The 17,991-nt window shown below is 43.0% G+C and overlaps 1 protein-coding gene across 3 annotated transcripts in view; it reads left to right on the top strand.

Annotated features, from left to right (window-relative positions):
- The first annotated feature begins 1,830 nt into the window (after nt 1-1,830).
- The window catches only part of PDGFC (platelet derived growth factor C), a 171,804-nt gene continuing 155,643 nt past the window's right edge, over nt 1,831-17,991 (top strand). The window contains exon 1 of one of the 3 annotated variants that reach the window (XM_084884342.1): nt 1,831-3,257. In XM_084884342.1, the coding sequence (XP_084740468.1) occupies nt 3,143-3,257 (115 nt within the window). In that variant the 5' untranslated portion in view covers nt 1,831-3,142. The remainder of the gene's footprint in view (nt 3,258-17,991) is intronic. The other 2 variants (XM_084884343.1, XM_084884341.1) reach the window with 2 other exon arrangements.

Below are 17,991 nucleotides of genomic sequence, written 5' to 3' on the forward strand. Positions count from 1 at the left end.
AAAAAATAAACTTAAGAAAATTAGAAAATCTGGGAAGTAAATAGTTATATTATAAATAGACTCATGCATTACATGAAGATAATTGGGCCAACAATGCACTGAATATACACCAGTGGTTCCATCCGACTATAATGGAGCTAAAATATTCCCATCCCCTATTGACATGGTTGCTATTGTAACATCGTAGCATGTTTGAGGTGATGTTGGAGTAAACAAACTTTCTGCACTGCCAGTAGTATAAAACTATAGCACATACAATAATGTTCAGTATGTAATACTTGATGTTGATAATAAATAACCATGTTACTGGCTTATGTATTTAGCATGCTACACTTTTAATCAGCCTTTTTGAGTGGACTGTTTTTACTTACAAAAACAAAGTTTGCTGTAACATAGTATGCTGTGCTATGAGGGCAGCAGCCTCAGAAGTCTCCTGTTTTACTGCATCTCTTGATTGCATCATTTCTCCTTGTGTTCGGCTTAATCTTGGTTTTTTACAGTATCATGCCATGCAGTCTTGTGGGCTCTACCAATTGGTTATACCATATAGCCTAGATGTGCAGTAGGTCTACTGTCTAGGTCTGCCGATATACACTCCATGATGTTCACACAATGATGGAGTCACCTGGTGACTCATTTCTCAGAATGTATCCCGGTTGTTAAGCTGCACAAGACTGTAGCTGAAAATGCATTCATGAGGCATGTCTTTTATTGAACAAGTCAAATGATGCTGTTAAAATTGGAAGCATTTACGCTCTTGCTCACAAATCTACAAAATGTTTTTGGAACATATTTCTTGTGCAAATATGGATTCACAATTCATGTCCAGGAGCTGCAAAAGTGGATAAAATAGCTGTGTCCTCCACACTGAAGTTCTTCAAAGCCAGAGACTGGGCCTTATTTATTTGCCTTGGTATCCTGTGCTCTGTCAAGATAGAAGTGGCAAATAAATAAATATAAATAAATAAATAAAAATCAGAGTGAGTGAATGCAATAGTTGCATAAAGGTTTCACATTGGAGCAGTGCACAGCAGAGTTTTAAGAAGAGAACAAGAGAAGAGGCCGAGGCTGTTACAGGCAGAGAGGTCAGGGTGGTTGGTCTCAGTGGGTGTCCACATACAGGAAGCAGGTTTGGCATTTTCAGCAAGACCCAAGGAAGCTCCTGGTTTGGTGCAGTAAGAGTAGGTCCTTGGCCAAGCATCCCTGGATCCTTTATTTAGGGTAGCTCTCCCCAATACTTAGTAGATGACCTTGCAAGGTCAGGAAGGGCAACTCCTTAAAAAAGAGACTCTGCGCCTCCTATATCAGCATATACCTTAAGGCTACAGGCTTCCTTCTGCTCCCTTCTGGAGCTCGGCTCCCGGTAGAAGTGTTTGCTTTGACTTAAACAGAGATTGGGTGATATCTGATTTGCTTGATGTCAATTTAATGCAGCCCAACTAGAATGCAAGCTTTAGAGGACAGAGACTTCTGTTTTCACTACCACAGTTCCTGCTCCTAGAGAGTGATACAGTAGGCATTCACTAAATACAGCATCTGTTAAATGGATGAATGCTGTTGTTATTTTGGCTGTCTTTACTTTTTTGCTTTATCCACCTTACTTCGGAGAGCTGGACACTAGAGGGAAATCTTTGAATTCCAATGACCCTTCTTCCTTTGGCCCAGAAACTCTGGCCAAGCCCTTTGGGAGCGGGGATCCCCTTGGAATTTAATGACGGATCCTGGCCACAGGGGGCGGGGGCGGGGGCGGAGAGAGCGCGCTTGCAGAAAAGTTCTTCCTCACTTCTGCTTGCTTTTGCGGCACCCTTCGCCACCCATCTTGCTCTTTACTTGGGGTTCAGGGCGCCCGGTGGAAAGGAAGCCAGGAGAGGCTGCCTGCATTCCTTTCCCCGGTCCTTCGGGTGCTGTCTGGGGGAGCCCTGCAGGACCCCCTGGCTATTGCCGGCACCTGTTGGACGGCCACTTGGCGGCCCCAGCCAGGACGAGAGGACGCGACCCCGGGGTGCCCCTCCGGCAGGCGGCGACCCCCGTCCTCCCTCCCGGGCAGCCCGCCGGGGAGCGGCTCAGCCTCCCCGCGCCGGCGGCGCGCTCCGCCCGCCCGGGCTTGGCCCACGGCCCCCTCCTCCCGTCCCCGCCGGCAGGGGGAAGGTAGAGAAGGGGAGGGGACAAGCTGGAGCCTCGGCCCGCCCGGCCTTCTCCTCTCTCTCTACACCCCGCGCGGAGACGCCGCTCCGAGCCCCGAGGTTTGCAGGGAGCCAGCCCCGCGGAGCGCGGGGGAAGCGCGCCAGGACCGCCCGGAGCCCCGCGGTGACCCCGAGCCGCCGACTCTCCTCCTCGGGCTTTGGAGGCGCGGGGGACGCAGCACCCCGAACAAGGTGAACTTTGATCGCGGACAAAACTTCCAGCCAGGTGCCGGGATCCGTGCTGCGGCGGCCGGGACCCGGGACCTGGGCCTCCCCTGCGCCCGTCCCCAGGGCGGCCTCGGCCCCGGCACCCCCGCCCCCCTGCGGCTGCTCGGCCCCGGGGACCCGCCGCGGCGCCCTCGCCTACTTTCTTCCCCCTCCCCCTCCGGGGGTGGGGGCGGGGCGGGGGAGAGGGGCGCCCGGAGAGCCGCATCCATTGGCAGCTTTTGTGATCGATCCGGAGGTGCTCGCCGCCAACCCTTGGCTTTTCCAGGCCGGCTCCGCGCGACTCCTCGGAGCGCCCGCCGCTGCCCGGTGCCCCCGCGCTGACAGGTGCTCCCAGCCACTCGCTGGTGACTTCTCGGCGCTGCTCCCCCGGCTCCCCCGCGTCCCCACCTCCCCCCTCTTCTCCTCCCTCGCCTTCGCCCCCACCCCCACCACTTCGGCACAGCTCAGGATTTGTTTAAACCTTGGGAAACTGGTTCAGGTCCAGGTTTTGCTTTGATCCTTTTGAAAAAAAAAAAAAAAAAAAAAAAAAGAACTGGAGACACAGAAGAGGGCTCTAGGAAAAAGTTTTGGATGGGATTATGTGGAAACTACCCTGCGATTCTCTGCTGCCAGAGCAGGCTCGGAGCGTGCACCCCGGCGCAGCCTTCCCCTGGCGGCGGTGAGACAGACTCTGGAGTCGCTGCTGCTTCCCAAGTGCCCGCCGGGAGTGAGCTCTCGCCCCAGTCAGCCCAATGCTCCTCTTCGGGCTTCTCCTGCTGACATCCGCCCTGGCCGGCCAGCCCGGGGCGCAGGCGGAGTCCAACCTGAGTAGCAAACTCCAGTTGTCCAGCACCAAGGAGCAGAACGGTGAGTCTCGCCCCCCACCACCACCCCACGCCGCTCCCCCTCCCCGCGCCTCGCTGTGTGTGTGTGTGTGTGTGTGTGTGTGTGTGTGTGTGTGTTAGGTTGGCACCGCGCGTCGGGGTGTGCACAGCGGACTCAGGGGTGCCTGCGGGGCTGCACCCCTGGGGCAGATGCGCGCCGCGCCCCGAGGGCATGGGTTTGGAGAGGGGACCTGCTGTTTGCAACTTCGGGAGCTGCCACCAGGCTTTCACAGGACAACCGAGAGAGGAGGACCTTCTGCGAGCGAACTTGAACGTCAGTTCACACACACACATGGCAGGAACTCTCCTTGCCAGTTATAAGTTCAAGAACTGCCTCTGAAAACGAATGTACAATGAATGAGTCTTGGCGCATGTTTGACTTTATTCGGATTTTTTTCTTTCTTTTTTTTTTTAAATCCTGGAGGCGCTGTTTCAGGAAAGGTATCAGCTGCATTAATGGAAGCACTTTTAAGTGGGAAGGCATCGATTAATCAGTAGGTAGACAGGAACCACAGAGGTCAAGAGGCCGAGTGGACACTTTTAGGGCGAATTGGAAAAAAAGTGCATTTCTCTGGTGCTCTATTTTTTTTTTTTTTTAAATAATGTGCCTTTGTGTATACGTTTTCTAGCGGTGTGTATTTATGTATGTGTTGGTGAATGACTGCTATTTTGTGTGTGCGGGAAACGACTTAATCCTGCATAGGAAATGAGAATTACTTTCAGCTTTCAAGTGTACCTGAAATGTTTAGAAAACTCTCAGATGCAAGTTCCCTTGGGCTGGGATTGCACAGAGCCGGAGAAAGGCTCCTTTCATAACGCCAAGGGCAGCTTCAGGGTGTGTAATTTGCTTAGCCTCTGAACCCCATATGATTTACATCATTCAATTTCTAAACTCTTTCTCTCTTGATCTGCCATTATGAAGTCATTTTTGAGAACGCTTTGTAAATAGAAATCCTATACTGCACACGAAACCGCAATGTTAATGTAGGCTGTCTAAAATTAGAATATTAAACACCCTTGTTTACAAGCGGTGGCTCTTCCTGCTGTTTGAAAAAGAAACGTACATGTGTTGAAGGTTTTGTCTGTCATTCATTCCGAATGCAAGGAGGCTGTCACTTCTTGAGCCAGGCGAAATGAACGCAAACAGCCTACCTAGAAAACCAGAGTGGTGTGTACTGTATGCTTAAGTCATAGCAACTTTTTCTTTCTGTGTTGGGGCATTTCCAAGTTTCAAGTCTGCGTTTAAACTCTCTGAAGTGTTTATCTTTGAGAAGTCACAGGAAGTCCCAGAGCACACAGGTAAATTCAATGAGGATTCCTGGGACCTTGTGCACACATGACTGGTGTTTGTTGCACGTGCGGCAATCTGTGGTGTCACATTTGTCAGATGTTGTTCATGGGGTCGCTTCTTACAACTTGCTCGTGTGATGGCACCTGCAGGCTGCTGGCGTTGCTGATCAAAGGGCAGCCAAGGGATCTATCTCTAATCACAGGAGCTGCAGAGGACTGGGAGAAAGTGATCAAAGGAGCCCCCCGCACCAGCTGTACCCTGGCAGGAAACAGATCAGACCAACCTTTGTTCTTTCTCGTGTAAAAATGAATGTCCAGTCCAACGTGCTGCTTCTTACCAGGCAGGCGTCTCCGGGATGACAATGCCCAACATTCCTGTCTTCTGACTTCTATTTTTTATTGTTCCTTTCCCATATCATTTCTCCTAAGGGGTCTGACTTATCAAGCCTGGCTGGCATCTGGCATCTTCCTGATTGCCTTGGCGACTTGTACCTCGTATTGTCCTTTCCATGGCATCATTTCTTGTGCTCCGCATTCCACGGACACTTTGTAATAGGCCCTGGAGTTCTCAAGGGGTCATTGGCCACTTTATGGAGCAGGTTCACACCCTTGGGAGAGGTGAGCTCATTAAGCCAGGCCACACACATTCTGTTGCCATCGGAGGCTGGGCCATTGCCATTCCTAAGATGCATGGCGCTAAAAATAGCCTGCCTGTTTCCTAATCTGTGGGCACAGGATTGGGCTATGTTTAGCTCTTAGGAGGCTGGCAGCAGGAAGTAACTAGAAGTAGAGGAACTACTCACCTTGTAGTTTTCAGCCTAAAGAGAAGTGGGACAGCCAAGCACTAGGGGGCAATGTAGAGCTATTTTCCTGCACATGCTCAGGTTGATTTGTATCCCTCAAGGTTCCAAGATTTGAAGATAACAGGTTGGTGCTAAAGAAGATCCCCCTTGGAATGTGGACACATTTGCTAGAACCTCTCAGTGTGTTTGTGTGTGTGTGGCTTTCAAATGTTTCATTCCCTCGTGTGTGTAATTTCCACCCCCACCCCTCAGATTGAATTATGATTGATTTTTTTTAATTGAAGTATTATTGCTCTTCTCAATGCAGATTATTATCTAAATCTAAATACACACCATCTGAGGGTGTCACATAGAAAAATGATATTAGCCCTGTCTGTGCATGACACCGTTTTGTGAAAGGTCTTCTAATGCTAACCAAGGGAATGTCCATATTGACCTGTTGTGATTGTAGTTCATTTCTGCTTTCAAGGACTCTGCCCCAATGATATTCTCTTCTCTGGAGCATTCAAAAGTCTTAAATGATGTTGACTCAATCAAATCCCCAGGCCTGCTCTGTTTCAATATTAACTTGGTATCTCAAGAGGTGTTATACAATATAAACGAACACAGAAAACAGAAAGAAACTCATAGATACAGGGAACAGACTGATGGTTGTCAGAAGGGCGCACCGGGTGACAAAGGTGAAGAGGCTGTGAAGTACAGGCTGGTCGTTACAAAATAGTCATGGGGATGTAAAGTACAACATAGGACATGTAATCAGTAATATTGTAATAACTATGCATGGTGCCAGGTGGGTACTGGGAACATCAGTAGGAACACTGTGTGAAGTTTATGATTGTCTAGCCACTGCGCTGGACACCTGGAACTAATTATTTAAAAAGGAGAACAAAAGATGTCTTATAAATGTAAATTGATTGCTATAGCCAGTGTTAGATATTTGGAATTAGGCGGGAACATGTGGGGGGCTCCCACATTTAAGGAATCAGTGTTCTTTACTGTTATTACTTTCCTGGTTTTAGTGTAATACTGTATTGCCCTTCCTGCCATATTATAAGTTGTCTTTGTGCCATTCATTCTTAACCTGACTTCCAGTCCTGAAGTCTCACATATAAACCAACGGTCTCCAGATTTAGCTTAAAGAAGGAGATAAAAGATAAAAACACTTGACTTATGTAGGGTTTCTGGTCTATACCTTCTGTATGACCATGAGAAAAATTACTACTATCTGTGTGCACTTATTTTAGAGGAGAATGCCTAAGTGGAATGAGTAAGTCCTGGCATTCTGAGTGATAACTGAAAGACAGAATCACATACATCAAAAACCAAAAATAAAACAAGGCTTACTTTATCCATTGCGTATAGTCCACATGGACTCCATCACAAAGTTCCTGATGGAGCGAGGCCTCATCTACCTTGTTCTATTGGTGGGTGATGTTAATTCCATTGACCTGAAACATGCTTCTTAGTGCTCTCTTTTTCTATAGCCATTTGGAGTGAAGATACGGCATATCCCTGTGTTAGTTAGGGTTGTCCTTTATCCACCTTACTTATGGTGTGCGCTCTTTTCCTTGAGGCCTTTGTGGCCTGCCTACAGGCCATTTACTTCAATGACAAATGTTCCCCTGGTAATGCATCCTAATGCCTTTCTGAGAACGTGTATGTTGTGTTTATGGCTTTTGTGTGTGTCTCTCTCTCTCTCTCTCTTTTTTTCTATGCCAGCTCTTTCCTTCTCCTGCTGCCTATGTCTCTGTATATAACAAAATTGTGCCCAATCCTCCCGCCCCTCCTTTTTTTTTTTTTTTTTAAGGTGGCAGCTCCAAAGCTCTGTTTTACTGAAAAACAGATGATCCTGATTTTTAGAATAGCATCTAAGAGCAAATAGGCTCTGACGAAGGCCTAAAGGGACTTTCCTACTTGTTCGTCTATAAGTTGCAATGTGTGACCTTTGTGACATTTATCTTGGTTGTTAGAGGTTTTTATTTTCGTTTTTCAAAAAAAAAAAAAAAAAAAAAAAAAAAAAAAAAGCAACTTCCTCCTGGTTCTCTGTTTGGTTTGAGATAGTTGAGGAAGTTGAAGAAATGAAGCGGCATTATGTAATGATGAACATTTCTTTTCACAACAGGTGACAAAAAAGTCCCGTTCTATTTTATGGTAACTTTTCTCCCCTAGCAACCGTTACCTTTTACATTGAACTTGATATACTGTGTATTTACCTCTAAAAGGTAACCAGAAAGTACCAAGGTCTGGAAGAAGCTTCAGGGACTAGACCATGCCTTGTTAATTAGTTGTACGGACTCTAGGGTTCCATACTAAACTTTTCCCAAACAGGCTATTTTGTAGAGCTCTGTCTCAAGCACCCAAGTCTTAGCTTTGTCTGTTCTTATGTCATCCTTCATGAAACTTATTTCTTACACATTTTCTTTATCTTCTCTTCCGCTTCATGTTTTTTTCCCTTTGAACTGCTCAAATTGTGTTTTATCTACAAACATGCACAGTTTTTGTAGAAAAAGGGTTCTAATGATAGTGTGCTATGTGTTAAAAATTTTTTTAATTGAACCAATTTATATACATAAAAGCCTAATATGGTAATTGTCCCTCTGACTGTTCAACCAGTCGCTATGATGTGCACTGACCACTAGGGGGCAGATGCTCCAACTGGGAGGTTAGCTTGCTGCTGGGATCCTGCTGATCTGAACTGAGTGAGATGGGCTGGACATGCCCTCGAGTCCTGCTACAGTCCCTCCCCAGCCCTGATTGTGCCCTGTAGGGTCCCTCAGCCTGGCCTGTGCCCTCCTACTGGATTCATAAGACCCACATTCTTACACCCCAGCTCCCACAAATGTTTTTTAAGACTGGTAAAAATTTAATCATAGGTTTCTATTTGTATCAACCCAAATGGTGACAGTTATAATAAAAGTCACCTCCTTTACTTAGTCTAATTTTGGTGTTTCTGATTATTTTATTTGGAAGCAATATATGTACCTAGAATATCTCTATAGAAGGATATACTTTCTATGGAACTCATTTATTAAGCAATCTCTTCGTATCATTTTTTCACCACTGCCTCCAACTGCGATTTTTCTTTCTTATTGCCAAAGGACACCTCTACTGGTTGATTGTCAGTTGGTATGCACCATTACTTCTGTTAGGGTAGCTGAATGAGTAATGAATGAGGCCAAAAGTGGTGAGGGATTATACCTTTATTAGGTCATCTGGAAGCCCAGATGGGCTGAGCCCCAAAATGCCTCACCCCCAGCCCCCCTCTCAGGGACAGAGAGTCAAATTTTAAAGAACTCTAGGCGGGCTTTTTTGTTGGGGAAATATCTGGGCAGGTCTGGATTCTGGGAAAGTCCAGAAGGGAGAGATAATAGTCTTAGCAAGTGGAATGTGGTCTAGGCTAAAGGGAATGTCTGTTGTGAAGTGGCCTAAAGGTCAGTTCCCAGGGGAGGGGTATCGATTGAATTATTTGATCAGACCTAACAACTACCTTACAGATCGTTAAAATAGTGAAATATTCCCACTGGGTTAGGCAGGAGCCTGGACTATTTTTCTAAGACAAATGGACCATCTACGAATCAGAAACTACAGTCAATGCCTGGCACAGTTCAGAACCTCTAGGACACTACTTCAACCCTGCTGGCTTTCTTCCCGTTCAATCAATATGCCTGCCATACTGATTGTTAAGCATTTTGACACTTTTATCTCCAGATAATAGTTCAAACTCCTGTCTCTTCGCCCTGTGTGGCAGCTCAGGCCCAGCCCATGGCTGGAAGGGCATAGCGTAAGGAGGAGTATGGCCTCTTTCAAGTCTCAATATTGTAGCTGCTTTGGTTCTAGGTCCTCAAGGTTTGGGGCCTGGTATGTGAGAAGGGGTTTGGGGATATGGCACACATGGCATAGGATTGCAACCCTTAATTGGTTGTTTCTGCTTCCTGGCAACACAGATCAGCTGCGTTTGCATGGGTAGTGCCTTCCTATCATCTAGATTCAATGAATTACCTTTTCAGAGAGGTTTTTTTCTGACCATTTGGTGTAAATTAGCCAGCCTTCACTATCACATCAAGATTACTGAACTACATAGCACTTATAATTCTTTGATATTCTTGTTAGTTAGCTAGTTAGTTAATTAATTGTGAATCTACCTCAACCACCAACCTCACAGAATGTAAGTTCCCTGAGAGCGTGCACCGAGTCCAACTTTTGCTCTCTGTGAGAGCGCCAGAACCCAGAACAGGTGTGGATATAGTATGCACCCAATAAATATTTAATGAATGATTCTGGATGTAGTTCCATATTAGAGCAAGACTATGATGTTGACTTAGAATGGCAGGCCATCTTTGAAGATTTCTTTTTGGTCTTGGGACTTCTACAGTGTTCTACTTTTTTCATAGGAAGATAAAATTGTTCATTTATTGCTTGTGTTAAGATATGCAAATAAGAGTACTACTCTATCCCCTTATTAAATACAGCTGACTTTTAAACAACATGGTTTAAGCTGCATGGGTCACTTTACAGGGGCTTTAAAAATAAGTATTGGGTCGGCAACTAAGTAATTGCGGATCTTTTAAAGAAAATCAAAGACAATTTTTTCATGGAACTAAATAACTTTATTCTGTAATGTATTGCCCATTTTGATCAATGACCTTTTGCCATCTTTCAGGCAGCATCATAATCCCACGTTCAAAAAACTTCTGGTTTTTATTAGCAAAAAACTGAATCAGGTACGATTTGACATCATCATCATTATTGAAATTTTTACCATTCAAGGAGTTTTGTAAAGATCGAAACAAAAAGTAATCAGATGGTGCAAGGTCAGGACTATATGGTGGATGTGGCAAAACATCCCAACCAAGCTCCATTAATTTTTGCCGAGTGACCAAAGATGTGTGTGGCCTTGCATTGTCATGATGGAATACAACACCTTTTCGATTTGTCAATTCGGGCCGCTTTTCTTCAACTGCATTGTTTAATTTCGTTAGTTGTTCAATGTAGACATCGGAATTGATCGTTCGGTTGGGTGGTAAGAGTTCAAAGTAGACAATTCCTTTGTAATCCCACCAAACTGATAACAAAACCTTCTTTTGATGAATATCAGCTTTTGATGTTGTTTGAGTTGGTTCACCTGGCCTGCTCCACGATCTTTTCTGCTTGATATTGTTGTAAACAACCCATTTTTCATTGCCAGTTATCAGTCGTTTTAAAAATGGATCATTTTCATTACGTTTCTTTAGCAAATCGCAGCTGCTAATGCGTTGCGTTAACTGTGATTCTTTCAGTTCGTGAGGAACCCATGTATCGAGTTTTTGAACATAGCCAAGTTGTTTTAAGTGATTTTCAATGCATCTATGTGATACATGAAGCTTCTCTGCAATCTCAACGTGTTGTACTGTGACAGTCCGAATTGATTATTGCTTTGATTAGGGCGTCATCAACTTCAACTGGACCACCAGAGCGTTTTTCATCTTTGAGTGAAAAATCACCAGAACGAAATTTGGCAAACCAATTTTGACACTGCCGTTCTTTTAAGGCTTCGTCACCATAAACAGCACATAACTTTTTATGAGCTTGCGATGCGTTTTTCCCTTTGCGGAAATAAAAAAGCAAAATATGATGAAAATGTTCCTTTTGATTTTCCATTTTTCAACGAACGCCAAACGAAAACTACAAAACAGATCAAAAAACTTTTTTTACTGATTAACAGCTGAATAGCCAACTATCAAATAACAAAATGTGTTTTACATTTGTACTACGTCTGCAAACCTAAAAATTCAACTGAAGCCATATATGTGTGAAACCCGCAATTACGTAGTTGCCGACCCAATACAATAGGTCCTTCACATCCCAGGTTTTGGCATCTGCAGATTTAACCAACCACGGATAGAAACTGTGTTTTCACATTCTCAATATCAGATCACCAACCATGGATTAAAAATACTGTTTTTTGAATTCGCAGATGCAAAGGGTCAACTGTAGTTAAGTTTTGGGGGAGTTAAAATTATGCTTGGATTTTTTACTATGAGGGATCGGTACCCTTAACTACTCTGCATTGTTTAAGGGTCAACTATATACCATGTTTTTAGGTGAGTATACACCAAATAAGTGGGTAGATTTCCTACAACTGGTGCTATTTATTCTCTTAAAAGTGCCATTGCTGAGTGTACCTCTACATTTTTCTAAAAATAGGGTTATGATATGGGCCATTGACTATGAAGAATGGTGAATTTTGAATGACTCACATGCCTCCAAAATCATTGTCTTTTCTTCCATTTTTTGCTTATGGCTCACTGATAACTTGCATAGGCCAGAAATGAGTAGTGAACATGGTGAGTGGAATATTAGGACTGGAAGGTCCCAAGGAACCTATCCTCACTGATGTCTGAAGTGAAGCTTAGAGGGCTGCAGTGACATTGTCAAGGTCACGTTGAATACAACAGTGTTAAGCTGCTAAAGTGGTGGTATAGTGTTCCTTATGTGAGAACCAGTTAGGCAACTAGAATTCTAGTTTTAAAATTCCAGTGCTTCCTATGAAAGCATTTATTGATTATTTTAGGAGGTTGTATGCTTTGCAGGTTGTGAAAGAAGGTAAGACTCCCTTGATTTGGAAACATTCTTTACAAGATCACTAAAGAATACAATCTCAAAATAATCATATTTATTAAATGGAACAGATAATCTAATGTATAGCATAATACTTCTTTTAGGATGGAAATATGACAAATTTGGCAAATGACTTGAAATACTACCTTTGGAATTGTTACTACTGCATGATAGGACATTATTTTAAGTAGATGTACCAGGTTCATGGATGGATAATGTTTATTTGAATATTTTGGTTTGTTAATTGGTGATGATAAAGGAGATGATTGACATTGGAACACATGACTCCATAGGGAGGGTTTTAAAAAAAGATAATTTTGAACATTTGATTTAGCAAAATGTCTCAATGGTGAAAGTACCATAGGGATGAATAAGAAGCATAGCCTGGAAAGCACGACCTTTTATTCTTTGGAATGGATTTCTTGAGCAACCTTAATTTTTATTTGCACCATATTGTATAGGATAATCGATACAGAGGTTCAGATTTCTCTTTGAAGTCAAAAGCATCAGAAAAGAGATTCATAGCTGTGGTCTTGAATAGATTGCCTGAAACAGAATTCATTTACCTTTTTGAAACTTTTGTTTGTAAAGTTCCTAAAATTGAGGACCAAGGAGCTAAAAATTATAAAGAGGAGTTAAATTAATTACATCTGTCCTTACAACCAATTTGCTAAGAGTGACATACTTTGTCTCACTACCTCATTTTGTTTTTTATTTCCTGAGCATTCATTTTAAATTGGAGTTTAGCCAATTTGTTCAATCATCTGACTTCACATGAAACCTCATATGCCATCTTCAAGTGGTGATTTCCAATGCCCTGGTGACCAGACAGCTTCCTCCCTGGAAATTTGTCTGGTTTCTAAACTGAACCATCTTTGCCGGGAAGGCTTTGATAATTCAGCTTTCTTGGTGCTAGACTTAGCTCCACTTTTATTTTCAAAGTATGATTTTTTTTTTTTTTATACTTTCCCTTTTTCTCATTGAATAGTGTTTGAGCCATTTCTCAATCAAATAAGTTGCATTGGAGTGATGCTGGGTTTTGGGGGGGTGGGTGGAGGGGAGGCCCAGAGGCAAAGTGGACCTCTGTTTTCTTGAGGGAAACCAACATCCCCAAGCAGCACAAGGCCAATTAATGGTAAGTACAAGGATATAGATTTGCATTACTGTTATGTACACTGTGTACTGATAAGAAATCAGTGAGAACTCCCAGGAAGGACACAAAAAAGGCGGGCTTTGGATGCATTCTTTGGGGGGTGTTGAATGGGTCTAAAGAGTTCTTGAGGAGCCCCTGTGTTTTTTTTTTTTTGTTTTTTTTTTGTGTGTGTGTGTGTGTGTGTGTGTGTTTGCCTCTGGTTTTATAATGCTTAAGATAGTGACTCCCCAGGAGTGCCTGTCAGGTGTTCAGTGTTTGCAGACAGTCTACAGTTTATCTTTATAACCTCACCGTGAGGTATGAGGAGAAACAGCAAGGCTTTGCCAGGCTCAGTAGCTTAGCCAAGGTCCCGCAGCTGGTAAACGTTTAGACTTCGGTCTGACTCCAAGCCAGGACTCGGAGCCACGTGCCTCTTCCTTCGTGAGTTAAGTGGTCTAATGTTTTATTAGAACATTGTTTTTTTATTCAGCAAATATTTACGAGCATCTGCTCTTGGCTGAGCTCTGCCCCAGGTACTGGGGCCTTGAAGAACGTGATTCTGTCCCTGCCCTTGAGGAGCTCTGTCCAAGAGGGATGACAGAGCCTGTGTTTTTCATCTCACGGTCTGTTAGCTCTGTGCTCCAACTGCTATGGGAACACAGTTGTTGAGCTCAATTCCAAAATCCTCTACTGATAGACCAAATGGTTGATTCTACCTGGAAAAGAAGTGCAAGGAGTCAAGTTCCCACAGAGGAAGTGACTCATTTTGAAGTGAATCGGAGAGGGGAAAAAGAGGGAAGCATTCTAGACAGAAGGAACAGCCTGCTGAAGGACAGAGGCCCACAAAGGTGTATCATGAGTGAGAGACAAGAAGAGCCTAGTGTTAAGCATGAGTAGAGGCAGGAAATAAGTTAGAAGGTGTCCTGGGTGTTTGAATTTAAAGGCCCCAATGCTGTTTGCAGGACATGCTTCCTGCAAAACTTGCTGTTCACTCACAGGATACAAGGAAATGTTGCCTTCACGTTTCAGGTTTAGTAAAAATCTTTGATTTCTGGTGAGTTTCTAATCAGGCATGTAGGAGCAGAGCTCTGCTTCGGTGTGTGTAGTGAACTGCTTATTGCTAGAATCTTCTCCCAGTCATTAGGCATGTTTGGATGTTCTGAACCGGTGAGCAGGGCAGGCTGCAGAGCCTCAGTTACACTCAAATCAGCTCAGCCTGTGTCCACACTACTCTCTATTGCCTTCTTTATGTAAACAAAGAGCTATTTTCACACTTCATTCACAAAATGTATGGCATGCAGAAGGAGCCTGGCGGAGGGATCAGGAGATTGTGATAAAAGGGAGGCGGTTTCCAGCGCACTGAATTAGTGTAATGAAGCTATTGCATTGCAAGCAGCAAAGAAAAGGGTCTTAACGCTTTTAAGGGGAAGAATTTAAAGTTTCGTGGAAAATTAATTCCTCTACATGGAGTAACTGCATCAATTTTCTAGTGAAGTTCATTCTGGTCCCTTGTATACAAAGGCTAGAAATAGTTTGTGTTATTTGAGGATTGGAAATAAATGGATTATCTTGGTGGCTGTGTTATCTAGCTGTCCTGCCTTTTGTTGTTGTTTTGTGTTTTTTGTTTGTTTGATTGTTTTTGAATCTATATGCTTTTCATTCTAGGAAAGCCCTGTTTATGGGAGGATACTATTTTAAGATTTTCATTATTTGCAAGATGGAAGATAGGCTTCTGTACTTAACCATGCCCAGCTGGCCCATGCACCTGCCTTTTGTGTCTCCACAGCGATCAGAAACCCTGAACAACAGAAGTTAGACTTCTGAGGTACCTATCTCACATTGTTGTTGGCAGTTATTTTTGTTGGGTATTTATAAGGACATCTGTTTTTTTTAAAGAGTCATATTATTTATCTTTATTTTTTTCCCACTGAGGAATACATCACAGTCTATTTCCCATAGTGCTTTAGGCATTCATAGTTTGAGGTGATTAGAAGTGCAAATTGCAAGTCATTAAACCATTATAATTTTTTTTTTTTTAATGGCAGCAGGCAATGTTTAAAATCAATGTGCTAAGAAGGAACATTGATTTAAAATGTGATTAAATTGTGAACAAACAGGAAGAAAGATTCAGCTGCCCACTAGAAACTTCTAACTGGGCTTGGCAAAAGGGGAACCTGCAGGGTTCGTTTCTGATTTGTCATTCTTTCAACCCAAGGCATGGTGACAGGTAGGGTGCAAATTGGTTAAGAAACAGGAAATAGCTTCTAGAGTCTTTAGCTTGTTCTATGGGAATATACTAAAGACTTTTTGTTACTAGAGTGATTTTCTATCATACTGATACTGTTGTAATTAGCTAGTTATGAATAATAGGAAAAGAGCAAAGAGGAGGCCATACCATAGGGGTGTCATTTGGGCAGCTTCATCAGGAAGCTGCATTTTCACACTCCCCAAGGAACCATGGGCCCATTCCCTGAAAACATTGGGGCCAGAGCTCTGAGAAAAGGTAAATAGATGCACGCCCATGAAGTTGGGGTGACTAGGACAGGTGCCTGTGAGTTACAGCTGGGAACAGAGATCATTGGCCAGAATGGTCACAAAAATCTGGGAATACATAACCTCCCAAAAGGAATTCACTCTCTTGTTCCTCATGGCTCATAGGGCTCTCATTTCTGCTTCCTTGCATCCACCCGTGTTTCCTCCATAGCCATGTGGCCCTGTGGACCCCAGGCACAATTCACTGATGGACTGCAGCAGGGAACACAAGCCTTGCTAGCCCGATGCTGCATTGTATTGTCCCAACAAAGAACAAACACTCTGGACACTGACTCTGACTCTAGTCCTATGAAAGCTACAGCTATACTTCTTCCTTTGTGGGACCAGGGGGAAAGGAGACCTTGGACACTAAAGGATTTAATTTCAAGTAAAGATCATTCATTCTTCTGTGAGCGTCTCAGAAAATTATTTTTCTAGGGATATTGCATAAATCCACTCCCACTAGCAACAGGTGGCAACAAGGACCTCTCCCCACAAGTAACAATTCCATCCATTCAAAGGACAAATATGTGAACACTATAAAAACAACAAGAAGAGTTGAATGGTGCTAGTCTGGAAAGCATAGTTCTGCACCTCCACAGCCAGAGATGGATGGTACAAGAAACACATCTCTTCCACTGGAAATACGTTTGTGGGGCAGGTAACAAAGGTATTGGGGGATGCTTCTTATTAAATAAGTATGCATGTTGTTATTGGCTTTATTTGTATTTATAAACAAAAATACATTCCAGTTTTGGAGGCCTGTCTGAACATGAACTGTCTCTAGAATACAAGAGACTAGACCTCATGGCAGACGGGTGTTTCTGTAGTTTCACATGCAGTGTTATATGTTATAGATATGTAGTATACATGGGCAAAAGCATATCTTTACTTTGTATCACAAATTGTTCCTAGAAAAATCAATAATGTAAAAATAGCAGATGGTTCTTAGGTCAAAATCTGGCGAAGATATGGGATGTTGAGTCTAGCCGTTTCATTAATAAACGCTAAACCTTAAAGAAGTGGTTATAACCTTTGTTTTCTTGAGAATATTAGCAGGGTTGAGGTTTATAGGCATGGTTAAGAATGTAAAATTAGAAATTAAATATTCTGTATGCTTATTTTTCTTCAATGTAGAACATTTATCTTTAATCTGTACCGATAACATTTAATAGGCATCCGTTGGGCACTCCATTAAACTAACTGCTTTCAAATGGTTTCCTCTTAGAGCTAACATTTACATCCTAGGAAATCAATTAGGATGTCTGGATTCCACATTCCCTTGCAATCTTTGTTTGCAGTCATTTCTGAATGGCCAACCTACCATAACAACACACCCAGAGGTGCAAATCCTCTGGAAGAAGTGCAAAGGCCACACTTTTACTTGGGGAAAAAATAGAACTCATTTAACATATCTCCCCCAAATTTCAAACTGCATAAAGCACAGGAAATACTTTTGGTGTGTGGGAATGTGTGGTGGTTCCAAACGACAAACATTGTTTTGAAAATCTCCCCGGCGCTGGTGAATTATATGAGACCATGTCCATCTGAGGAGAGCTTGTTTAATAGGCTTGTGGTTCTGGGGTTCATTCAAACACTCTTAAACAAAATAAAGGGAATGGATGTAATAACTTCTTTATAGAAAGGCCGTAAAAAGGTACAGAGCCATGTAAACAAATTGGGTCATTTACTAGATGTGTAAGTGATAGATCTGCAGTCCAAACTCAGGGGTGTGCATGAAGTTTTAAAGGATTGTGATCATGTTCTATCTTGGCAATGAAGTTACTAGCCTGTTTTTTTTGTTTTGTTTTGTTTGTTTGTTTGTTTGTGTTTGTTTAGTGCATGAAAGCCCGTTATTGCTATTTTCTACTGCAGTTTGAAAACATAATGAAATGTTTGAGCATTTGCACTTATGTTTGTTCAACATTGGACAGTTGTTAGAAACCCACATAGGAAGGGTTGAATTGATCTGGTTTGGGGTAGCCCTGGTTTCTATTCAAGGGACATGTAATGATTGAAATAGAAATATCTCTTCTGGGCTCAGACATGTCTAAACTAATTGTAAAATAATTGTTCTGGCTCACAGGGGTAGAATCATAACTACAACCATGTAAAGTAGAAGCCCAACAACAGTTATAATTTGCAGTCACTGTAACTCTGCCAGTCTTGGAATAAAACTGGTTTTAACCAATCTATGGTGACCTTCATTCGTCTTACTTGAGATGTGGTAAGAATTCTTGTTCCAGGTTGTCTTGCTTTAGAAAACTATCTTATTGCATTAGGATATTGGTTTGCCACCTCTGAAATTGGTATGATGGTGTATCTAAATGTTCCAAAGAAGGGGAGGAAGGTGAGTGGGACTG

The sequence above is a fragment of the Pipistrellus hanaki genome (assembly GCF_964339955.1).
Source record: "Pipistrellus hanaki genome assembly, chromosome: 5".
In the NCBI taxonomy this organism is placed as follows: Eukaryota; Metazoa; Chordata; class Mammalia; order Chiroptera; family Vespertilionidae; genus Pipistrellus; species Pipistrellus hanaki.